The 25955-nt window shown below is 39.4% G+C and overlaps 1 protein-coding gene across 4 annotated transcripts in view; it reads left to right on the top strand.

Annotated features, from left to right (window-relative positions):
- The window catches only part of SLC10A7 (solute carrier family 10 member 7), a 268404-nt gene extending 245323 nt beyond the window's left edge, over positions 1–23081 (top strand). For 2 of the 4 annotated variants that reach the window (XM_054486371.2, XM_054486372.2), the window contains 3 exons: positions 18235–18380; positions 20137–20247; positions 20554–23081. In XM_054486371.2, coding sequence (XP_054342346.1) covers positions 18235–18380; positions 20137–20220 — 230 coding nt within the window. In that variant the 3' untranslated portion in view covers positions 20221–20247; positions 20554–23081. The remainder of the gene's footprint in view (positions 1–18234; positions 18381–20136; positions 20248–20553) is intronic. The other 2 variants (XM_054486373.2, XM_054486374.2) reach the window with 1 other exon arrangement.
- Positions 23082–25955: the final 2874 nt, after the last annotated feature.

Raw genomic sequence — 25955 nt, 5'->3', positions numbered from 1 at the left:
GAGTAGCTAGGACTACAGGCCTAAGCCACCATGCCTGGCTAATTTTTAGAAATTTTTTTGTAGAGACAGGGGCCTCGTTATGTTGCCCAGGCTGATCTTAAATTCCTGGCCTCAAGTGATCCTCCCACCTCAGTCTCTCAAAGCACTGGGATTACAGGTATGAGCCACTGCACCAGGCCTTCACTGAACTTTAACCCAAATTTCTGATACCATGTAGGAAGCAGAGCTAAATTAAGATTTAAAATGATTCTTAATTTGCATAATGTAAGATTACTTTTATTTAGATTATTATTTTATTCAGCTTATGTAACAGTTTTTATACCTTTTTTGATTTACTCAACACATTTTCAATAGTAATAATAGCAGCAAACATTAATTGGGCATTTAATAGGTAAACATTGTGCTAAGTGCTAGTTACATAAAGTAGTTTACTTTAAAATACTTCTCTGTGGACAGTGTGGTAATTATGTATGTACTTGTTAGTTTAGACTTCAGTGCCAGGAACAGCCAATTGCTCTAATAGAAAATTCTCACTGTAGTGTTCAGCCACAACTTCATCAGAAAGGAAATACTCACTCCAGAGGCAGCTACAACAAATACTTTTGTTATATCTCTATCAACCAGAGACCTTACTAATTAGCATAATGAATTCAGAAATTCATTATTTGGATTGGTGAAATTACTGACTTGTTACTTTGCATGATAAATGTAATAAATGGGTTCTCATTGATATGTGGACTGCCTAAAAGTTTGAGAGAGACTTCCCACTTGCTATAAGAATCTAGCAAATCCCATAGTCTGCATATGAAACCATCAGGGATGTGCTGGAGTGATCCCTACCTCATTCTGTGTCCAGCTACTGTTGGGAAGATCTGTGGTTTCCTGAACCTGACTGGAAGATCACCAAATTCTGCTCTGGAATGTCATTACATAGCTTTGAGGGACCCTCTCATACAAGGTGCTCTGAGAGCACCTAAAAGGTCCAAGCTGAGACTGCCATTTTATAGGGTAGGTTGCATAAAGTATTTTTGTGTTGAACTACTAGTATATGTTGAGTTTAAAAAAAAAAATAAGAAAAGCTTCTATGGGGGCAACAACTTACTTTCATTAAAACCTGCTGGCAAAATTATAGTAGTACAGCCAAGCTTCACCTACCTTAAACTTCCTTTGGCCTTATCTGCTGGAATACCTTATCTCCTGCTTATACCTTATCTGCTGGAAAGAATCCAGAACTTATACGTGACCAGCTTGGTGTAGGTCATTTCCCGTAGGTACTTTGTGGGCACCAGCTCACATGACTTCCACAGTCACACTAGATAAGGGAAGTTCCCAAGTGATCCATAACTTGCGCAAGTCACATGATCCCAAGTGGCAGAGCCAGAAATCAAGCCCAGGCCTAGCTATTAGCCACCATGCTAAGCTGTAGTGAGAGTTCTGCAGAAAGCGCCCTGTGCTGTGAAACATCTCAACCCTCTGGTCCACTGGCTATGAAAAGTTCAGACTAGATGATCTCTGGGGCTCTTCTAGCTCTACTATTCAATAATTCTGATTTTGAAGGGTTTAAGTATGTAGCTTTAGAATCTTGAGCCCTTTGGATGGACACCATAGACCAGCATTTCTCAAAGAGTGATCCTCAAGATTATAGCACATTGTTTCTTAAAAGAAATAAAAATTAAAAAAAAAAAAAACAGATTTGCTCAAGCCTACTGATTCTGAATTTTAAGGATAAAACCCTGATGTCTGACACATGTAACACATTTCAAAAGAGGGTATCATGCACATTAAAGTTTGAAAGCCACTCATTATTGACATCTAGAGTCACCTCTCAGGTTTCAGATGTGCTAGCTCATGCACCGAGATTCTTAGGGAAACTTTGATCTAGCAGAATATTCAGTCAGGTTTTGTGTAGGTGCATTTTGATGATGGTAGGAACCAGTTTCAGTCAACTCTGGGTGGTTGGTTGTTTTTTCTCTTACTTTAGCCTGGCCACAGTGTACCCCACTTTTAAATACTTTATATTCCATCATCAGCCAAAAGAATATCCTTATGACATAACTGCTTATGACATACTACTAAGTATTATATAATAATAAGCAATCATTTAAAAAAAATGCAGTAGGCCCGGACCCTAATTTCCAGGAATCACCTTCTTCCTCATTCCATGGTTTCAATATACGATATTGTGGTCCTGTCTAAGAAGGATAAAAACCTGGCTCCAGTTTTTCTAATTTGTAGCTGGGGTTACCATATTTTGCCTAACTTCAAATGTCCTTTTGAGTTTCATTTGTATTAATCTGGTTAAACGACAGTATTTGGATGTAAAAGTATGCCAGTATTTTATTAATATAAGGTATAATCTAGGCCAGGCGCAGTGGCTCATGCCTGTAATCCCAGAACTTTGGGAGGCTGAGGCTGGCAGATCACCTGAGGTGAAGAGATTGAGACCATCCTGGCCAACATAGTGAAACCCTGTCTCTACTAAAAATACAAAAGTTAGCCAGGCGTGGTGGCAGGCACCTGTAATCCCAGCTACTTGGGAAGCTGAGGCAAGAGAATTGCTTGAACCCAGGAGGTGGAGGTTCAGTGAGCCAAGATCATGCCACTGCACTCCAGCCTGGGTGACAGAGTGAAACTCCGTCTCAAAAAACAAACAAACAAACAAACAAACAAAAAAAAGTATAATCTGAGCAAAAGAGAACCACCCATTTAGTGCCCAAAACACCTAGCACTCCCTCCAGAAAGGGGCTTGCTTTCTTTAAGATCATGTCTTCCTGGCAAGCTGAGGGCAAAACTGAAGCATATTTAAAATAAATTCAGAATGCCATTTGAAAGTTATCCTTATATAAATCCCTTTATGAAAGTGATTTTTTTAAAAACTCTTACAACACAATTATTACTGTAGAAAGATTTTTTTTAAAGAAAGAACAAGAGATGGAATCGCTGCTTCTGCTTCCCAGAAGTCAGTGCTCTGAAAGGGGCAGTAGACCAAATATGATCATGAGCCCTTACCAAGAATACAGGGCTTGTAAACAGATGAGGCCAGTGGGAGTTTGGCAGCAGGAGGGAGTTTCAGTTCCCAGGGCAGTCCACAGCATCACTATCTGCAGTGTTTTAGAAGTGCTGCACACCTCATCTTGAATGATCTCAGTGACAAGCCCCTCCCTGGCCAGTCCTGGTAGACTGCTAAATTTGAGCCCCATAATACTATTTCATAATGCTACTTCTTATAATAATAATAACAACAGCAACAGTAATAACCCTAATAGCTATCATTTTGGGGATGCTTACTCTATGCCAGGTACTATACTAGGTACTTCCCATACACTGTCTCACTTGAAACCTCTAACCACCCTTCGAGATAGTTATTTTAACCTCATTTGAGTCAGATGTGGAAACTGAGGGGGGTTAGGGTAAGATCATCTGCTTATATAGCTGGTGGGTGGTACAGTGAGGATTTAAACTCAGGTCTCTAATTTCAAAGCCCACGTCCTTTCCATCACACCACCCAGCCCTCTAGAAGTACCTATGAGTGGCGTGTTAGCTATCTGCTGCTCGCTCAGCCTGAGTGTTGGAGCAGGAACAAGAGGGGCCAAGTGCTTGCATGTGTCAGCTTCATTCTAGCTAAGCTCTACCTGCAGTTGTCACCTACAGCTCAATGGCAAGGAGACATGAAAAATCCCACATATTGTACAGTGGCACCTCACAGTATATTGAATCCTTGTCACTGTGTTTCCTAATGACAGCTCTTATCATTAGAAGCTTTTAATTCCATAGTTTCGTATTAATTTCAAACTAAAAAATACCTTATAATAGAGATAGCTCTAAAGAGATTAATTTTACCCATTAAAAATCAACTCACATGCCCTCAGTGCTCCTGAAAGGGGAATTCCAAAGAAATGAGGGGCACACTTTCTGTTGTTCTGGAGCTTGTCCCTTCTGATGAAGACTGCCACATCCAGAAGACCAGAACGGCCTGTTTCCTGGAAATCCCTGTTCATCTGTGCACTCGCTGTCAGTTGCAGAGGGATTTGTTTATTATCATTATTATTATTATTTAGAAAGTTTGCCTCTAGCAGTACTAAAATGTGCATCACAAAACAACACTCATTTACTGCGTTTGAAGTGAAGACTCTCACCCAGGAGAGCCCATCCACTTGAAGTTTATATCTCTCAATTTCAACTTGCAAACAGAGATCGATAAAAAACAATTGTCCTTTCAGAGTTGCATCTCTCCAATCATTTATTTGGCCATGTCTCTTCCCAGAAGTTCTCTTAATTGAACCAGACACTATAAACCAGGTTGAGTGTCTTTAATGACAGCCCGCTCCATGCTTCTTTACAGTAAAGAATACATGAGCCTACAGCTGCAAAGCAAGGGTAACAGTTTCCCCTTGTATGTCCCCATTTACAGCCCCATCCAAACAACTCCAGCCAGAAATTAAAGTTAGCTACCCACTTTTTCAAGCTATTGGGTACCCAGTAGGTTTTTGACAAGTTACCCTGGGGGCAGGAGGAGATATAAAATTGGACACAACTCAAAAGATTCCTGGGCCCCAGGAAGCCAGCTGATTTGGAATGTCATCTGTACCGAAGCTGAGCATGTTAATGAAATTGCAGCTGTGACACTTCCTAGGGCTGCCTTTGCTACAAGTTTGTTCTGTACAGTGCCAATGAAAAGATGCTTTTAAAACGTAATCTACATCATCCATTCATTCATTCAGCAAGTGTTTATTTGGTACTTCCTATGTGCCCTGCTCTAGGCTGTAGGGGGACAGCAGTGAACAAAACACCAAAAAAGTTCTTGCCCTCATCTAGCTTCCAAAATTTCTAGTGGGAATAAGCAGACACTTGAATATACAGCACATCAGATGATGGTAAGCAATGGAGAAAAAGAAAACCAGAAAGGAGAATAAGGAATGCCAGGGTGGAGATGAGAAAGTTTCAGCCTTAAAGGGCACATTGGGTCAAAATACCTGAAGGAAATAGGGAGCAAGCCTGTGGATATTTCGGGGAAGGAGATTCCAACGAGAAGGAACAGTGAAGACAAAGACCTGAGGCAGCAGTGCGCTTGGCATGTTGGAGGAAGGAGGAGGAAGCTCACCTTGGGAGCAGAATGAGTGAGAGACAGGAGACCGGGGAATGGTAATGGGAGAGGGGCCAGTAATATTGTGTTAGGCCTTATTGGCCATTGTAGGGACTTGCCTCTTACTCAGAATGAGAGGGGAAGCCATTGGGGGTTTTGAATTGATGAGGGACAAGATCTCACTTCTACTTTGAAAGGATCCCTATGGTTGTTCTGTTAAAAGTAGACTGGGGTTTGGTGGGAAGGTGCGGCAGTGAGAAAGGAAGACACAAGAGAGAGGCTTTTATCCAGACAAGAGTTTAGGGTGGTTTGGTCAAAGGTAATAGGGGTGGAAGAGTTGAGAAGCTTTGGATTTGAGATACATTTTGAACACGGAACTAATAGTAATTGCTGGTGAATTGGATATGTAGGTAAAAGAAAGGAATTCAAGATGTTTGGCCTGAGGGTTGTAAGGATCCATTTACTGGCTTAGGGAAGACTGCAGAGGAGCAGATGTTAGCGGTTGAAAGTCATGTGGGAACAGATCAAGAGTTTGGATTTGCACATGTGAAGTTTGATATGTCTTTTTGACATCCAGTGGAGTCTGGAATCCTGATCCAGGCTGAAGTTTGCAGCCTATGGATGTCATTTTAGACTATCAGATTGGATGAGATCGCTAAGGGAATGTGTAGATACAGAAAAGAGCTCCACAGACTGAGAACCTGAGATTCTCCAGAGGACAGAGAGGATATGGAATTATTTTAATAATGAAATGATACGAAAGTCTAAATCAGCCAGACCTATGGCCCCCAAACTTGCAAGCCCGTATTCTTCTCCTATCCCACAAGGTTGAAGTGAACATTAAATCAGAAAGTAGATGTGAAGACACTTTGAAGTATTAGAAGAAGAGTCTGGCAGTTATTTGGTATCTCCTATGTGCTAGGCACTGCATTAGGCACTTAATTTGCCTTATTAATGCATGTAATCTTTACAATAGCCCTGCACAATAGCTATGATTGCTCTCATTGTCCAAACTAGAAAACCAAGCCCCAGAGAGGTCAAATAACTCACCCCAGTTCGCATACATAGCAGAGCCAGTGCACCATGGCTGAATTGTCTGCCTCCAGAGTTCTCTAACTCCACCGCAATACCAGACCTGGCTCTTTAACCTGGCTCACATTAGAATCACCTGGGAGCTGTGCCGTACTAGTGATGTCAGGACCCTCCCCAACACCTGTTAACTCAGTCTGTCAGGATAGGCCCAGGCAGCATAGGTTTTAGAAGCCACCCAGGTGATTCTAATGTGTGGCAGAAGCTAAGAACCACTGCATTTAGACTCGTTTACTCTGTATGCATTTATGTTCTACTAGGTTCCAAAAAGAATGCGAGATGGGTTATACCTACCCATTGATTACCAAAACTGACCATTTGTGTACCAATTCTGAACACCAGAATTAGTTGTGCCATAATTAGATATGTTAAATATTCAGAAGAGAAAACAGAGGAGAATAGAAAAACACAATTATTTTCAGAAGTGACTTCCAGGGTTTTTTAAATTTCTTCTGCCTAGAAGTCTTCTAAATGAGGTCCTAACTGCCAAATGTTTATAATTATTGAGAATAAATAAAGGCCAAGAGTAGATTATCAGGACATCATCTAGGTTAGATAAACCACAGAAACCTGAGTCAACCTTTTTAAGAGACATGGATCTAAGAACAAATAAGTCTGGTTTTTAATCCCCAAATCAAAACTGCCTCATTCTTTTATGTCAGAAGAAATCTCTTCTGAGGCTTCTGTTCAACATAAACACAGTACCATGAAAAGGAAAATTACCGCTGGAAGGTAATTAAAGGTCATGTTGACAAAACCAAACAAAATGTATATTAAAAATCGTTACTGTGCATTTGGGTCACAGCCTACTCACATTTACTTTTTAACTAATATTTGGAAGTCTTCTGAAAGTTCCAATGTCTAAAGATGAAACTATCAATGCAACCTTTTAGGGAAAACTACATCTAGGTTGTGGGGCAGTGGCAGAGTCAATGAAAGCTCATGTCACACCATCCGGCTTTGTTTTGCATCAGACTCAATAGGTTCAAGTGTTTTTCTTCATTCATATAAAAATACATCTAAAAAACTCTGTAAAATTGGACAACAGTTCCAGAGCCAGTCAGAAGAGGCCAGTTCTGTGTTGGTGACTATGTTAAATATATTCTTTTGATCTTGCATTATTTTTGTCATATGAAATTCTCATTCTATTTTTGATGTTTTCACATCCTGTGAGTATGAACATTAGCCAGATTGTCTCTTTAGAAGACTAAACAACTCTTCATTCACAGCCTAGAAAAGGAAAAAGTAATCTCACTGCTTCCTGCTAAGTTTGTCTCCATAAACATGGTGACCCCTCCTGGAAGACACAGCCAGTATTTGAACAAAGACTTCATGGCTCAGTTCTTTAATTCATTCTTGAATTCCCTGTTTGCTAATTACTCCTACAATGCTGTCAGACAGGTGAGGGTGTACCTGATCTTCTGAGGCAGAAACCTTCAATTGGTAGAGTTAAATCTTTCATTGTCAGCATCTGGTGAGTCGGCTTAGGCCATTCATTAAACATCTTTTCCAATCAGAGCATACCTGTTTCAAAACAGAAGCAACACCAGCTGCTCATTTTGGTCTTTTCTTGCATCTTTATTTACATAAAACTTTCAGCAAAGTGATGGGGTTACAGCCTGGGTAGTTGAAGACTAAAACACAATTTTTAATTTTCCTAATTTCCTAAAAATGGTAATCAACCAACCTTCATTCAAAGCCTGCCAAGTAATAAGCACCTTTATTGAAAGGTGTATCTCTCTTGCTTTCAGATTTTTCTTGTGTAACTGTTATTTTCCTTATATTTTACCATCCATTATTCTATCTTATTAAAAAGCACCCCTTTCACCCCTTTTTTAGGGTTCCTAAGTACCCTGACAAATTCTTTTCAGGTATTTCAGGCACGTAGCATGCAGAGGAGCACAGACTCTAGAGCCAGTCTGTCTGTATTCACACACCAGCTGTGTCCTGATGCTGTGTGTGGCTTTGAGCAAATTTCTACTTACCTGCTGCCTCAGTTTCCTTCTCTGAAAAGTGAGGACAACAATGGTAGTTTCACTCATCATGGATGTGAGGAGTGGATGAGCTGATGCTCTACACTCTCAGAACAGTGCCTGGCACATAGTAAACGCTGTGTAAGTAATGGCTACAATCAATATTCTGCCTTACCAATAATAAGTGAAAACCCAAAATATCTGTGAACTCTGGATAACAGCTTCCGACGTCCTGTGTAAGGTGTGACTGCTGGAAAACTAGAACATGAATAATGGTCTCTTTTTTCTAAAGGTCTTAGATTACTGGAAAGATTGTTCCTTTCTTTTAATGATGGCCTTAGACATCAAGTTTATGACCTATCTTTGTAAATTTTCCTCCTTTTCCAGGCCTGATTCCTCTTTTTGGATAGAGGAATATTTTTGAATTCTGGTTTTGAAATATGAGGGAAGGCCAAGTCTCTTAAGAAAGTTTTACATAAACATCTACTTAGCATAGCCAAATAGCTCCTGACTACACCAGAAAAGAAGTTTGAGCTTCCAGTCTTTTTAATTGTAGGCAGGAAGCGGGGCAGGAGAGCAATAGGAAGGCTCGACCGGAAAGCAGTTTCCTAGTCAGTAGCAAAGAGAAGGTTTGGGTCCAGTTTGTGCAGCATGTTTGGCTGATACATCCTGTGTGGATTTCAACATGTTCCTTTCCCTCATATGCCACCCACAGAGATCACCCTAAGACACTTTTCAGGCTTCAGAGGTTGGAAACTAAAATTCCATTGGTACATATCTGATAAACTGGTGCAAGATTGTCCTGTTTTTCTGCCAGAGCTCTAGCAAAGGGGGTTTGTCAGACATCCCAGAGGCGCTGCTGTTGGCTTTCTATTTAGCAATTTGGAAATCCGAAATCTAAGTAGATTCGGTGAACCCAACCCTAGGACACTGAGAAAATCATTAAAGAGCTCCAATTTGTATGTATCATTTAGCCACACCTCATTTTGGATATGATTCTTTGTATAAAAAGGATAAAAATATTCTCTTATGTGTCTCATAAAGCAACATAGAGGCTCTGATGCTTGTGCTGGGGTCCTACCAAAGAATTCGGCAGTTTTTAGTTAAAAATGGAATGACACACACAAAAACAGGGAAGCAAGTGAAACATAAATCACTGGCAAGGGTAAGGCAGCACAATCTGCATATTAAAATACCATGGAGAATTTGAGCAAAAGACCAATCACTTAGATGGGTGCAATGAGAGCAGGTCACATGATCTGTGATCTTTTACCCCTTCCTGGGGGACTCTGCAGAAAGTTGAGTTGCCAGCCTTTGGAAGGTTCCAGAATGGGTTTGGAGAAAGTCCTAGAATAGACAGATTATGAACAGAATGGAATTCTGGGGGCTGTGCAGACTAAACCTGCCTGATCCAAAAAGCCACATTGTAGGCTAGTGTAGGAGCAGCACCAGACTGATCTCACAGGCAAGTCATACCCACCACCCTGTAAGGAGGTGGCCTTTCTTTTGACACCCTCTAAAAGGGAGAGAAAATTAAAATGACTGAACTGCTCACTGAATTCATTTTATCTAACATCTTTTTTCATACGACAGTGCTGCATTTTTCCACTGCCCTGTGTAATGATCTTGGTATTGGGTGGAATTGCTCTTTGCCTAACTTTGGTATGGTACAGTCTGTCTTGTCTCCCTATTAAATGAGTAAGAATGTAAGCTCCCATGAGGGCCAGGAATTTTGGTGTATTCACTGCACCTAGAAGAGTGCCTGGCACATAATGGATGAACACTTGGTGTATACCAGACATTTTATATTATTTTATTCTTTATTTTTTAAAAATCCAAAAACTGACAAAGTAGGTATATTTCATTCATGTAAAAACAGGTTAAATAATAACTTGCCCAACCAAGGTCACACAGGTGGTAAATGGTGGACATGAGATCCAAACCCAGGGCTCTCCAGCTTCTGCGCCAAGCTTCTTAACTGCTACACTGTTCAGCCTCAGGCACATTACTGGATATGATCAATGATAAATCCCTGCTTGAAACACAACTATTATTACTAGAAATTAGCTTGCTTTAGGATAGTCCTAACTGAAAGCCTTTTCTAACCAAATTCCAAAGCCCTTGTTTTACCTTATCAAGGCATCATTTCATACTCTAAAAAATGTATAATTGCCCCTTTGTTTAGTTATTTGAGATAAATCAGTGGCTGTGAGTTTGACTTTCTGTGACTATTTTGTCTCTGAAGAGAAAGTCTGTGTGTATGTGTGTGCATGCATGCGTGTGTATGTGTCCATGTGCATGGGCATGTGTGGTGGGTAGGGGCAAAGAGATTGGTATTTGGTGATGTCTGAAGAGTGGCTGTGTTCCTCAATAGCAACTTCCCTCCTGGATTGCACTATGCTTAAAGGGACCATCTATACCAATGAATTTTAAAGGCATACATGAGCTTTTCAGAAAGATTCACTAAGGAGGAAGAAATAGAATTCAAATAACAGTGTTAGGACATTTGGATGGTAAACTTATGGATGTTTCTAACTAAGAACAAACTAAACAAAAGTGAGAAATCACCATGACAACTGAAGAGAGAAGCAACTGGATTCCAGATTTGCCAGCAGCTCTCTCCAAAACCCAGTGAAAAGTCAGAGAAAGCATTTAAATGGAAAACAGGTCATGTAAATTCAGGCAAATGAATCTTGAAAGACAAGAAATGATCCAGGTGATTGGAGTATACTATTTTGTGCTAAGTGGGAAAGTAAATGTAATATTAGACTTCAAAAGACACAACATGTGTTTTTCAATATATTTTCTTGCTTACTCCATACTTCAGTACTCATTTTGAATTTTGTGTTCCTTAGTCAGTCCAGTTTCTTTCCTTCCTGCCATATCAAATCTATTTTTGCCCTGTGAAATATAATCCTCTCCCAGAGCAGTATGTGAATGCATTGTCTTTTAAGTCTAGTGAAGCAACTAGTATTTGTTCTAAATCCTATCTTTTTCAATGTAGGAAACATTACTTTAGCACCTATTCATAAATAACCAATTATTTATGTATTGAGCACCAGCCCTGTGCCTAAATGTTGCAGGAAATTAAAATTAAAATATAGTATTTTGCCTATGTTCAGGAAAAATCAAACCCTACACAAAAGAAAATAATGGCAACATCACCAAAGGCTAAATTATGTGGTGCATCTAGAACGAGTGCCTTCATTCTTCAAAAAAAATGAAGAAATCAATAGGAAAGCCACCTTCATCATGGAGGAAAATATAAAACTGAGCCTTGGTGACCCCAAAGGATTTAGGTATACGGAGAAAAATGCAGGGCTCAATTTTAACAAAGATTAAAAAGTGCCAGCCCTGAGCCAGTGACAGCAATTGTCAAGTGAAAGTTTGGTTTAATGGAGTTAACACAGCTTGGAGATTAAAAGTAAACACACTGGGGTCCAATTCTGCCTGCACTGCATACCAGAGTAGGCCATTAGGCAAGGTACTTAACTGCTCTAAACCTCAGTTTCCTCATCTTTTAATGGGAAAATTACCACCTACTTCCTAGAGCTGTTGTAAGGCTTAAAGGAGATGATGCAGGCAGAGCACTTAGCATCCAGTAGTGCTTACAAAATAGTGGTAGTAGTGATTGTTTTTTACTGAAGTAGAATAAGTAGAGGATTTGATGAATGGATGCTGGAAAGTCATTGGAGTTCTTGAGCGGGGTATTGGCTTTAATGAATGTGGATTTGGGGAAGATTAATCTGGCTGTGATTTGTAGGATTGATGAGGGAAGAGTCTGAAGACAAGGAGTTATGTCAGAAGGCTGTAAGTATAATCTTGGCTTAATTTTATGAGAAGCTGAATTAGGAAGATGGCAGTGAAAACTGAGGGGAAAAGGGACTGGTAAATGAGGAAAAAAATCTACAGAATTTGGTAACTTAATCTAGAGGTGGAAGGACAAATAGAATTTGTCAAAGATGATCCTCAAACTTTGGGTTGTAGAAAGTAGGTAAGCTAGTGACAGTAGGAGTTGCAGGGGCTGTAGGAGTTGCAGTTGCAGTAGGAGTTGTGAGGGGCTGGCACTCACCCCTCTAATTGTGGAAAGCCAACATGGTCAGGACAAATGCTATGAGAAGGCAGCACCCAAGAAAGTAGACACCTTGTCTGGGTCATTCTCCTGATATCCCTACCACCTAGACCAGTAACTCACATATAGCAGAGGCCCAAAAAGTATTTTGTTAATGAATGAATGGTAGGAACATAGTACACCTACACAAGTAAACTCTGAACAACAATGTAAAGTAGATCATTTTATATTGTGAATAATAGAGCAGCCTTCAGTGGAAGTTAAATAAAAGTCCATATTTAATCTAAGAAGAAAAATGTCTGTTTCTCAAGGAAAAATAAAAAACTGTCCATCCAATAGAAAGTAGTTATTATTGAAGCTTGAACACTGATACAAAGGGAATTTTTTAATTCAGAGAACATGAAATAAACATATTTAAAATAGAAAAAAAACTTGTTCTTGTACATATTGTTTTATCCTTTCCATCCTGGGTATAGGATAAAAGAAAATCCTTACTTGCTTGTTAGAAGAAGAAAGCTCTTACTTGAAGTTCCTACTTGGCAGATGTCAGTTGAAAGCTCTGCTTATGGAATATGCTGCAGTGTCAAACTCTGTTGGATAATTTTAGACAAATGTGTCATGTGTGACATGGAAATATGGCATGCTGTACATTAGTGATTTCCCAAGTGTTTGGATCAGGTAGTAATGTGCTGAGAAAGTGCTCTTTATCTATCCACACAGTGTACTTGTAGAGCAATGGGGAAATGCTTTTGGTGGAAATTACTTTAGTCAGAAAAAGAATCCATTTACAATATGTGCCTTCTAACATCTTTCAGACAATGCATTGTATTAAAGAGGCATTTTTTGATTAATGTTTTATAAACATTTTTCAGCATGACAGCTTAAAGTCCCTGTAAAATTGTAAATGCGTGCATAGTGTTCACTTCCATAAAGTCAAATGCCATCTCATAAAGTCTAGTTGAATCCTGTCAACCATGGTGACACAGAATCAGTACCTGGGAGCATTAAAATTAATTTGCTTCATTTATATTACCGCAGTGATAGCAAGATGAAAAGAGTCCTATATTTAAATTTTACTTTAAAAGGAAAACTCTTTCTAGTAAGTTTGTTTGGGTTTTTTAATTATTACTATTTTTTTTCTAATTAACAAATGTAGTAAAAATGGAGTGATAGTCTGCACAATAACTTTGTGACAGAATCTGGAAAAATACAAGTTCATTCATTCAACACACTCCTTTTGACCACCGACCATATGCTCAACAATGAAGAAGAAACCGTTGCTGACCCTAAGAAGCTTACAGCTTGGTAAAGGAAATGCACGAGAAGCAGGCAATGATAATAAGGGTAGTGAAGGTGAGGCTGGAATGCCCTGGCCTAGGTAAGCATGGAGTGGAAAGGATCTAAAGGCCACCTTGGGACTCTGAGGATGGCTTCCCAGAGGAGGCAACCTAAGAACTGAGAGCTAAAGGATACAGAGGAGTTGAGTGGGTCATGAATGGGTGATGAGCATTCTAGGCAGAAGGAGCTCAGGTGCAAAGCCTAGGGGCAAGAGAGAGAATGGCACGTGGCCAAGGATGGGTGGGAGGACCACAAGGTGCCCATCATGGCTGGAGCGCCCAGGTCAAAGAGCAGAGTAAGTAGTGAGATTTAGAGTGAAAAAGAGCAAAATCCTGGGGCAAGTCATGAAGTCCTCTTATGCTCTTATGCCACACTTAGGGATCTGTCTTGTGATACACTTCTGCATGATGTGACACGATCAGATTTGCACTTTAGAATGTTCACTCTGGTCACAGAGTAGAAAATGGCTTGGACAGGACAACTCTGAAGGCAGAGAGACTGGTTTGAGACTGTGGAAGAGGTGCTCTTAAACGAAGGTGAGGGGGATGGAGATGTGAGTGGTCACCCATGTGCCCAGTAAGTTATGGAAATGCAGGGTTAGGTCAAATCATGCTTCCCAGGATTCCTAGCCCTTCTACAGAGTACTTGATCAGTTACATGAGTTCTAATTGAATAAATCAGCGAGCAAGTGAATTAGTAAGCAAGTGAGTGATGAGGACAAAAGAGTGGTGCATTACATAGTCTTCTGGAATAAGAGATGCAGCTGATTTTCTCTGATTTGATGTGAAGGGCAAATGTTGCCAAATTCTTGGCTAACAGACAGAAATCACAGTGTGGTAAGTGCAGTGGCTTTTAGCAGGTTCTCAACCTCTCTCAACAATTGACATGGCCCCCAAGTTTCCAGTTGTTGTCCAGATAGTGCTGCTAACAGCAAAGATGCCTTAGAGAAGAGATATTGAGCTCACCACTTCCAAATGATTGCCACCATAGCATGGAAACTCGAACATGGAAAGTGTTAACTCTCACTCTGCTTATCCCAACTTCTCTTTCTATTCTGATGTTGGAGAAACTGAAGATGTACTAAGTAGATGCTTGGGATTGCAGGGAGAAGTGGGGGAGAGGTTGAAAGAAAGCAAGGAAAGAAAAGGTTGAGATAAATAGATTTAGAAGAAACTCTAATAATTGAAAAGGAAAGTAGATAATTGAATGATTGAAAAGTAAGGAAAATTTTAAGTCCATAGAGCAGTGGGGGAAATGCTTTTGGTGGAAATTAGTCAGAAAAAGAATCCATTTACAATATGGGCCTTCTAACATCTTTCAGACATGCATTGTCTGAAATAAAATAAAGTTTCCTAAAACAAGTAACATATGACTCGAGTCGCTGGAATGGGCCTCCCCCTGGCGAGTGATTGACTTGTGAATCCACCATGTGAGAGCGGCATAGAGAGGGTACATGAAAGAGACTTGGACCGTGACCTCTGGGAACTATTTTTTTCTCTGATATATTATTTTCAAATATATTTTTAACATTATTCACTTGTAGGGGTAGAGATAGGAAATTTGATTAATGACTAGCAAGAAGGTTTTGCAGGCACATAAAGTGGTAGGGGGAAATTCCTATTTAATTTGACAAATTTCTGCCACAGCTGCAAGTGATCGTGGATCCCTTCTCTTTTTCAAGCAAAGGGAATGACTGTTATACAAGGCAGAGTAAGAAAAGGGCAACCAGGGTCCGTCAGGAAAGCAGAAATCACCCTTTGAATACAGGGAATTGATTAAATAGTGTTGGAAAGCTGAAAAGGGAAATGGCGACAGTGAGGGAACAAGACAAATAAATGCAGAAAGTAGCTGGAGCTGGGGGAACAAAGGGAAGAAGTTAGAATTTTCAGAACCTAGAAGCTTGGAGAAAGAGGCAGCAGAGCAGGTTCTCAGACATCTGAGAAGGGACACTGCCCCGCTGGTGCTGTGGCCCTCAGGGGCACGATGAGTTATAGGCTGGAGCCAAGTACCCCTGCACCGGTGAAGGGGCCTGGCAGGAAGCCCAGACTGGAAAGAAATTCCTCCTCCTCCTCCAGCCTTCCTCTGGGGCCCCTTGCAAGGAGCAGCTGACCAGAAGGACAGGTGTTTGCAGAGTCCCAGCTTCCTCGCAAGAGCAGCGGACAGAAGAGTGTGTTTGAAGGAGAGAGATAAGAGCTGAAGAACCAGCAATGGCCAGAAGAGAACTTCCTAAAACTTGACATTAGGGTCCAAAGAAGGGAGAGATCATTTGTCCACCTTAAGCTTCTTGAGGATCAAAGCTATGTCTTTGAATCCATGGCTTCCTTGCCACTATTGGGGTAGCCCTAGCAGTTGCTTTTGACACATTTGAAATCACAGGGATGTCCTGGTGTGGGGAGCTGGGGAGTTTGACACCATGCTGCCCCTGGAAGTGCTTCTGGGAGGTCTTCAAGGAGAATGAGTTCCAAAAGGACGGCTGGACTTGAAAGTGTTTTGCATGCCAGGCCCTCTCCCTTTTCACAGCAGCTGCAGTGCCCATGGCATCTGGAACTGACCTTACCTGATACGGAGAACTGGAAATTCAGGTTGCCTGAGTCGCAGTTTAGAGCCTACCACTGAGAAATTTTCCTGACCACTAGGTGCTTCAGTTTCCTCATCAATAGAACTTTTTGTTTACTTATTGTAGCAGCAGCATCTGGGACTATCTCTATGGCTTCCCTTCTGAGATCACTTAAGCTTGCTGAAGAATGAATGACACAGAGCCCAGATTCTTAGCTAAGAATGGACAACATAGGTGGTTTAGCCCAGCAGCCTCAGTCCTCGAATCTGGGGTCAGGAAGTCCTGCTCTGGTCATTTTTAGGGACAAAATGTCATGATACTTCTATCACTTGCTCCCTTTAGCCTCACATTTACTCCACTCCCATCCCCCAATGTCTTAGCATCATCTCTTTGGGCCAAGGAATGAATAATGTTTCTTGGAAACAGGAGGAGTTGTGTTCAGATTTTATTTTCTCATTGTAACAGCTTTTCAAAACTATAGTATCAGATGCTGCTTTTCAACAGTAGATTTTTTTTTTGTTTTTATTTTGATGTTTAAGCATTTATTAATTCTGATTTTGCATTTTTTTATTTTGATATATTTTTCCTCTTTTCTTTCTTTCTTTCCTTTTTTATTATTATTATACTTTAAGTTTTAGGGTACATGTGCACAATGTGCAGGTTAGTTAAATATGTATACATGTGCCGTGCTGGTATGCTGCACCCATTAACTCGCCATTTAGCATTAGGTATATCTCTTTTTAAAGCTTTTTTTTTTTTTTTAAAAAAAAAAAAGGCCTTCATTTTTTATATTAGTATAAAGACAGAAACTGCAAAAAATCTAAGCATGGACTTTAGAAGCTCTCAGAGACTATGTTTGGGAAGAGTTAAGTGTTTTCAGTTTATGGCAATGATATGTGAGGCTGTGAAAAAGAAAGCAACCATGAAATACATTTTTGCATAAAGGTTTGAAATGTATTAGAAGGTAAAAATAATTGAAAAAGCTAAGCCTTCCTTGTTGTGTTCTAATAAAAAGTTATTTATGTGCCATCATTGTACATGATTAGGAGCTTAGGTCCTTTTCAGAGGCTGTTATCAGAGAAACAAGAAAGCTAGGCTATTAAAGCTATTCAGTTGAAGAAGCTGATACATACATAGCACTTCTGAAGACTGTGGCTGCATTAAAACAATTAGTAATAATAGTTAGACTGCTAATGTCTGAACTGTGTTAGTTATAGAAGGTCAAAAATTATGCTCTATAGGCAGCAGCTTATAAAATATACACACCCAGCCCTTGGTATAATAGAATAGTAGATTCTTGAAGTAGTGTTCATTTGAGTTCCATTAAGACATTCACTGTGGAGTTTAAACATTCAGCCCTGATTTTTGAGACAGGGTTTCACTCTGTCCCCTAGGCTGGAGTGCAGCGATGCGATCTCGGCTCACTGCAACCTCCACCTCCCGGGTTCAAGCGATTTTTCTGCCTCAGCCTCCTGAGTAGCTAAGACTACAGGCGCACTACAGTGCACCACCATGCCCGGCTAATTTTTGTATTCATCTTCCATAGACCAATCTGTATGAGCCTTACCTAATGATCGTAAAGCACTTTAAGATCCTTGGCCGAAAGGGAACATACAAATCCTTTAAGGTTCAGTTGCCCTCCTACTTATTGCAGTGTGTACCATACGTTATCTTACCATATTTTTTTACTCTCAAAAGCAAGCTTTGGGACTTTGAACTGGTGCCAAGCAGGCCTCCCTAAAGACCAACAGGCTATCTCACTACTAAGCAAGAAGAGATCCATTTTTAGCATCTCCCTCACCAATATTTTTTGGCCTTCTTAAAGCAACTCCATCACACGCAATCTTCTCTCCTCTCCTTGTTAGATAAGCTTCTAATTTGCCGTGAGAATTATTGGTACCCTCGAATACTGACCATCTTTCCACCTTATCCTAGTTAGAACTTTATGTCATGAGAGGAAGATGGAAAGTTTTGGTGACCCATTTCAGACTTTCCCATTTCAGAATAAACATGAGAAAATATGGTAATAACCTATTCCAAAGTTCTGATTTTGATGGAGTATGCCTTTAATTTGATGACAGACTGAATTTGGTTTAGGTTTTCTGTCTTCTTTGTTCAACAGGAATTCCGATGCTGAAGATCGTGTTTGCAGGCCATGAGCATCTCTCTTTAATATCTGTACCCTTGCTCATCTACCACCCAGCTCAGATCCTTCTGGGAAGTGTGTTGGTGCCAACAATCAAGTCTTGGATGGTATCAAGGCAGAAGGTGAGTCCCCAGAAAGATCTTATTTGGATCCAAGTTAGATTAAAGTGCTGTTCCTGAATCTGAACTGTTCATACACTTTCGATTTTGCTTGCATATCTTTGTTTTCAAGTACATATTTTCTTACTTAAATACAATAATAATGGTGCACTGATCCATTCCAATTTGAACAGGAGAGTTGAGGTTAAAGATGTTAAGTTGTTTTATAAAAGACAATTAACATGCAGTTTTTACAAGCTCTTTTTAATTCATTCATATTGAAGGGCATATTATATGGGGTAAAGGTTCAGTAAATATACTCCAAATAGATACCTGCTCCACTCTGGTGCATACCATCTTTGCCTCACTCAGTCTTTCATCTGTGTCTTACTTCACATGCTTTTCCAAATAAGGTAGAACCTGGCATTATCCAGGTTGCCTACTTTATTTTTAATTTTCCAGACATATAATAACCTATTTGTACAGCAAAGCTGCATTTGGGCATTAAAAAATAAACTTTAAGTAGCAAAGAAGTCCATGCAATGTTAATTTCACCACACTTAGAATCTTGTACACATTAGATATTTGTGGATTTCATTTCCTAAATTATCAACAAAAATAAGTAAACCAGGTGATTCACAAGAAGTTTAGATGGTGCATATCACGTGGTAGCATTGATAGAACTGACTCCTTCCCAGTGACTTGGACATACCAGGACTTATTTTTGTCTATTCACAAAGTAGTGACTGTTATCAGGAGATGTGTGGGAAGAAGAGGCATCCAATGACAAGTGCCCTTGGTCATGTTCTTAATATCCTGAAAATGGGATGGCCACAGTACCACCTATTGAGCACTGTGTGTGCTAAGCACATCCTATCCTCTACCTGGTTCAGAGGATGGATCTTGGGCCAGCCTGCCTGGGCTCAGAGCTCAGGCTGCTGGCCTTCTCATCCTGTAACCTGGGGCATACTTTACTTCTCTGTAGCTCAGTTTCTGCTGACTAATGATAATATCTACACCCTAGGGTTGTAGAGGATTACGTGATGAGTGTTTGATAATGCTAGCTGCCATAATTATTATCATCATTGTTCATCATTATCTACAATGATGTTCACTGCAGGCTTTCCTCTCTCCATTTTACAGGTTAGGAAACAGGCTCAGGGAGTCGAGCAGCTGGCCTGAGACCATAGGGTAGTTCAGCCAGTGCTGGAGTTAGGACCTGAACACTGGGCTGTTTGACCCCCAAAATCTTTTCCCAACACCATGATGACACTCCAGATAGAAATGTAACATCACTTTTAGAAGGTTTGCCCTAGGCCCCCAGGATCCTACCTGAGAAGTTCAGCCCATCCAACATGTTCACTAATTCAGTTATTTAACAAAATGTTAACATAAAAAAGATTCCTCTTCTATGCTGGGTACCACTCCAGGTTCTGAGCCTCCTACTCAGAGTTGGTTGTGGAACAGTTCAGTAACTTTTTCTTTCTTTTACTATTTATCCCCTTTGAAATTTTCTATTTCTATTTATGCTTATGTTTATCAATATGTATGCAATTGTCAGTCAGAATTTGTACATATAAATTTTGACAAAGAATGAAGAAAATTATTTGAAAATCCTAATACTTATCAATATTATACAGCCGTAGTGAACAGCAAATTAATCAGAGTGAATTTTTCTTCCAAACATTTAAAAGCTCTAGAATTTGTTCTGTAGAATAACAGAAGCATTTCCAAAAGGAAGACTAAATTGTACAATGTTGTTCATTTTTCCTTTGTGTAGAAACTACTCCAAACCAGGGAGCCACTGGCTAACTTGAATAATCCAGAAGGCTTGGAATATCTATCCATCAAATTTGGGCATTAAAATAAATACCAAGAGTCCATCCTCCAGGTATCCATGAGTGCCTCCTCTGCTTTGCACACAGTACTGATTGAGACCCAAGGCTACCATCTAGTGCACAGGGGAACCATATCAGTAGCCAGGCCAGGTGCGGGAGGGGGAAATGACAAAGTCTGCTGGCCAGAGACGTGGGCAGGGAAATCTGTTTGTATCCAGAGGTTTGGATTATTGGTTATATGATGGCATCTGGGTGGGCCTCTTCTTCCTTCTAGTAGCATAAATTATCTGGTGTTAATTGATGCTTTCACTTTGCTCATGGATACTGTCCAACTCTGAACATGTTTTCCTTCCTTGTAGGGAGTGAAGCTGATGAGGCCGACAGTATAACAAAGGAAGTGGACTTTCTGTAGTGATGTATATATGTACAGGATTGTACATACTAGCAATTCTGAAGACTTGTACTTGTGAATGTTGCCTCAATGCATATTTTATTTTTTTACATAAAAATATGATATACCTGTTTAAGTGCCTTAAAATGTATTTGACAAGAGCATTATTTCCAAAATATGCTTTGTTGATTACTGCCAGAGGTGGTACAATATTTGGGGGTTAATTTTGTTTTCCTAATGCAGGAATCAGTCATGGTAAGTGACAAAAAGCAAACATGCTTTCCTACAGCACCTTTGTGCAATACAACCCTATAATAGTTACTGTAATGTTTGAAATGAGGTCACACCATCAGGAAAATGCCCTTCTGATGACAGTGAAAATTTCCAAAGTCTTATTCATGCATACTTTGATTTACTGTGTGATTCTTTTTTTCTACGACTGTGACATGCCTCTTCCTTATCAACTCAGCGGGGGTCATAGATCGAATAGATGCTGAAAAGCGTAAGATATATGCATTCCTTGACATCATTTTTAAAGACATTCCTTCAAATAGTTTCCACACAGAAATTCCTCACTCCCATTATGAGAGATTGTGGTTATATGTCTTAAATTTATTATAAGCTGCTTCAAAGAAAGGGCCTGAATGTTTGAATTATGAGTGAAATCATGTGAAATTTTGAGTTAAACTCTGTGATTTGATTTTCAGGGTCTTTAAAATATATCTTAATATCTTCTTCCTCTTTATTCAATAATTTCTTACACTTACAGACTCATAACAGACAAATATGAGGCACAAAAATGTTACAATCAGTTTGAAAGCAGCATCAATTAATGGTAGATTCTATTCACATTCCACAACCCAGACCAAATTTTTTTCCTGTTACACAAATGTGCTGAGCACTTTCCAGATTGCCCCTGTTGGCCAAAAGCAGCCTGTTACATCCTGGAATTAAGCACACTTAAGGTATTTGAGACAATTTATTAATGAAAATTTCCTTGACAGATTTGACAAATGTTGGCAATATTTTTTTAAAAGTTAAATCATATTGCTTTCATGAATAAATGAAAATATAAAGGTCATGGATGCAAACAAATGTTACATATACACATTCTGTCTCTCTAGATGAAAAGAACATGCAAAACCATTTAATAACCAAAATATCAAGTAAAATTAGTTCCCAGCTGGGCAGCAGCTTTCAAATGAGTATCCAATATTTGCTTCTGCTGTAGCTGCAAGAACTGTAACTGGACCCAAGTAGAGAATGAAGCCATGTATAGAACTACGGGAACACTTTTCTGTGTTTCCTCCATGCCGTCCTGTCACATCCTCTTACACGTCCCCTCTTGATCTGATAGACAATATTGGCATCCTGGGTCTCACTGAGGCTGTGCTATGTCCTCAGCAGCTGTTTTTGTTGTTTTGCTGTTATGCCCACTACAAAAAATCATTCCTTAGAAACTTACCAAGTTCATCTACTGTGTAAATTTTTATTATTGTTACTACCAGGTCTCATCTTTTGTCAATGTCATTGAATAAATTTCATGAGAGTTATTCTCAGTGTGAATTTTAAAGCTAATGCCAGATCCTGCAAAAATATATGCTAACCAGGCTGTAGTATACACTGTTATAAAGAATTTTACTTGTGTCTAAAACTACAGTAATTTTGCTTAGGTAATTGTGCTTACCTATGGAGCACAGGAAGGCTCTTATGTTTTGTTCCTACAAGTTTCTTTGAATTTTGGAGTAAATGCAAGTGTCTGTCTGTCATCTATCTGCCCTATCATAGAAATCTTTCTCCCTAACATTAGAATACTGATCGCCGCCCCCAACTTATCTACCTCTATTGTCTAACACCTATAGTAGGTGTGATCATGGGATAAAATTCAACTGAAAATGCTATGATAACATTTTATCTTTTGCTTTAAAAAATGTGTTTTGTTTTCAAATAATCTTTACATAGTGAACTTTGGTGGCTTTAGTGACATGTTTATGCCTATTTCTTTTTTTTACACAAATTCCTTGGCATATTTTTTCATAAAGAACAAAAAATAAAATCAAAATTTATTTTTAATTCATGCTTATTGGGATTTAATTATTCAGAGCTTAAAATATTTTGTTATGTTTATACACTGTAAAGCTATCTGTTTTATGCGTTTGTTTTGTCTAAATGTATTTATGAAAGAAATACATTAGATTATATTTATGTTTACTCATTTTTCCACCCGGGTTTTTTTTAATGGTTGTTACGAAATTAGTTTTTTGAATGGGTAATAACGTTGGTATTTTCATGTTTTTTTCTTAGTATTAAAATTTGTGTGGGTTTTTTAAAATTCTTCCGTATTCTGTTAAAAATTAACACACCTCTAGCTAATGTTCAGTGTTTGTGCTAAATACCAAATTTTTTCAAAAGGATTGGTTAAGTAATAAAGTGGATTATTTATGATGACTGGAAGATGAAAATAATTATATGATTAAACAAAGAATGTTTCAGAAATCACAAGAGAAACTGTGGCTTATTTTTAACCTGATTTCAGATGGCCTTGTGATGCCTTCCAAGTGTCTTTAGATTTCTCTTGATTCATTTCAGCACCGTTATATCATTGTTGTTATATAGATGTAAACTTCACAGTCTCCCAGGTATTTCTATGAGTACCTCCACCACACCATGATGTTAAAATCTAGAGGTAGCCCTTGCCTTTTTATGAGAGATGCTTTCTCTGCATCAGGGTTTAGGACCAAAAGGAAAACATATGCAGCAGAAGGGACAAAATGTAGATGATCTGAATTTCAGTTTTGAGAAATAGGAATGATAAACCTTAGAATGCCATTCCCAACCCCAGTGTTTCTCTGATGAGCAAGCTACCTTGTATAGAATTTCATACCTTTGTGTTCTTGTCTTTGCTGTCTTCTTGGCATAGAAATCCTCTTCCCCTGGAAGCCTGATAAAAATGTCACCTCCTCCATGAAGACTTCCCAAGCCAGTGCCAGACTTGCTTCCTTTGACATGTCCTTACAACGTGTCCCTCAAGTCTTCTGAAACCTCTGCATAGTTTAATCATTAGTTTATATTGCTGTCTCCTCCAGTGCGGTAAACATTTCTGTTTTTCTACTGTGCCTTGCACAATGCCTGGCTCAAAGTTGTAGCCAAAAAATGTGTATTGACTTTTCAAATTGTGATCTTAATAGGTAGGACATGAACCTTCACAATTACAAGCACTGTTCTCTATATTGGGTCATTATTAATTTATAAGGAAAACTGACTCTTTTACTACAATTCCTTTTGTGAATAAACTGTGAAGCACTGCCTTGTGCTCCTCATAGGAATATATTACTTCATAGCTTTGTAAATATTAACTCTCCAAGGCAAGACTGCAGGTATGATATGCAAGCAACTTTCATCTTGCATGCCTTGACAGAACAATAGGCCCTCAGTAATTTAAGCTAAATCAAGTTAGATCGATCTGAATTGATGAAAGCTTTATATACATAAAAAATAAAAGATTTCCTTATAGAAATTCTGATGTACTTACTTTAAAAACTAGATAAAAATTATCATCATCAATTTGTATACAGACAATATATGAAAGGTCTTATAAGACTTTCTTTAACAAATCTTAGTTGCACTATAGGACAGTTGTTCTCAAATGTGAGTAAAATGCAAAACCCATTTAAAGGGAAAAAAATTTTGTAGACTCTGGAGAACTTCTCTTCAAACCTGATTATGAGAAACTCTGTATTAAACATTGAACACTGTCACTCTAACAGGGTGCAGTGTGGTTGTCAACACGAGTGCAAACAAAGGCACTGAAATCACAGGGCCATGCTGGATCATAGGGTCCTCATCCAAATCAACTGAAATGGGCTCTCCCAGATCTCCACCCACTTCTGAACTCTCCAGCATCTCAAACTCCATGGCTGTTCTCTTCTGTGCACTTCATCCACCCAGACATGGAATTCAGCTCCAGTTACTTGATCACTACAGAAGTCCCAACACACTGAATGTCTGGGGATGTACAGACTTTTTTTTTTTTGAGACGGAGTCTCGCTCTTGTCGCCCTGGCTGGAGTACAGAGGCGTGATCTCAGCTCATTGCAACCTCCGCCTCCCGGGTTCAAGCGATCTCCTGCCTCAGCCTCCCAAGTAGCTGGGATTACAGGCACTTGCCACCACGCCTGGCTAATTTTTTGTATTTTTAGTAGAGATGGGATTTCGTCATGTTGCCCAGGCCAGTCTCGAACTCCTGAGCTCAGGCAGTCTGCCCACCTCGGCCTCCCAAACTGCTAGGATTTACAGGCATAAGCCACCACGCCCGGCCTGGGGATGTGCAAACTTAAATGACTACTGTACATCCTGTTTCTGCCCATCTGCCAGCTACCCGCCATCTGGAATTTCTCACTGAGCACCCCTCCCTCCCCAGAGGCTCCATCTACCTGCCCTGTTACCTGCTCTCCCCGCCCACCTCCCTTCTTTTATCTTCTCTTCCCAATCCCAAAATTCACAAAAATGCAGCTAGCTCTGTTCATTCTCTAACTTTCCAAATGTGCCCTAAGATCTACTTGCAATGGCCATGAGAAGCTTTAAAAAGCCATATTCCCTGAGATGGCTATATAACCTGACAAGCATCATCACTTCTACTTCCCTCTCATTTAGGCGAGCTCACATTTCTGAACTTGGAATGAGGCAATATGAGGATTCAGGTATGTCCTGGACAAGCTGTACCCTAAATGTCAGGGAGAGAGAAGGGAATATTTGACTTTTAAATACAGTAGAAAAACAAGCAAATGATATAAATGGCTAATTTATAGAAGACAAAATAAAAACAAATAATAGACATTTTAGAATATTCAAACTTACCATGGATCAGGGAAATGTACATTTAAATGAGATACTATTTTTCACCCACGAAAAAGATTGACAAAGAGTTTAAAGTTTCATAATATTCGAATACTGACAGAGTGTGGGAGAGGGCACTTCTGCCCTGTAGTGGGAGTGTAAATGAGATGGAATTGGTGGTGGGCTATTTAACACTACTATCCAAAGCTTAAATATATGTGCCCTTCAACCCGACTCTTGCATTTCTGGGAGTCTAACCTGCAGAAATAAGTGCACAAGAGTCCACTGACAAGGATGTGTTCAGAGTATTGGTAAGACCACAAAGAACACCCAAATTCCCCCAATCAGGGAAGCGTTTAAATAATCAATGGTGCATTCTTTAGAACATTTGAACCCATTTAAAGGAATGAGGGTAGACTACCTTGGAATAGCAGTATATTGTTGAGAGGGAGGAAGAAGTAAATTTCAGGAAAAAATATGCATTTTTGATCCTATTTTTACAGATCCAATATTTTCATTAACTAAAATGTTACAT

The sequence above is a fragment of the Pongo pygmaeus genome, chromosome 3, assembly GCF_028885625.2.
Source record: "Pongo pygmaeus isolate AG05252 chromosome 3, NHGRI_mPonPyg2-v2.0_pri, whole genome shotgun sequence".
In the NCBI taxonomy this organism is placed as follows: Eukaryota; Metazoa; Chordata; class Mammalia; order Primates; family Hominidae; genus Pongo; species Pongo pygmaeus.
Note: the sequence above shows the minus strand (reverse complement) of the source record. Positions and strands in the feature narration are given on the sequence as shown.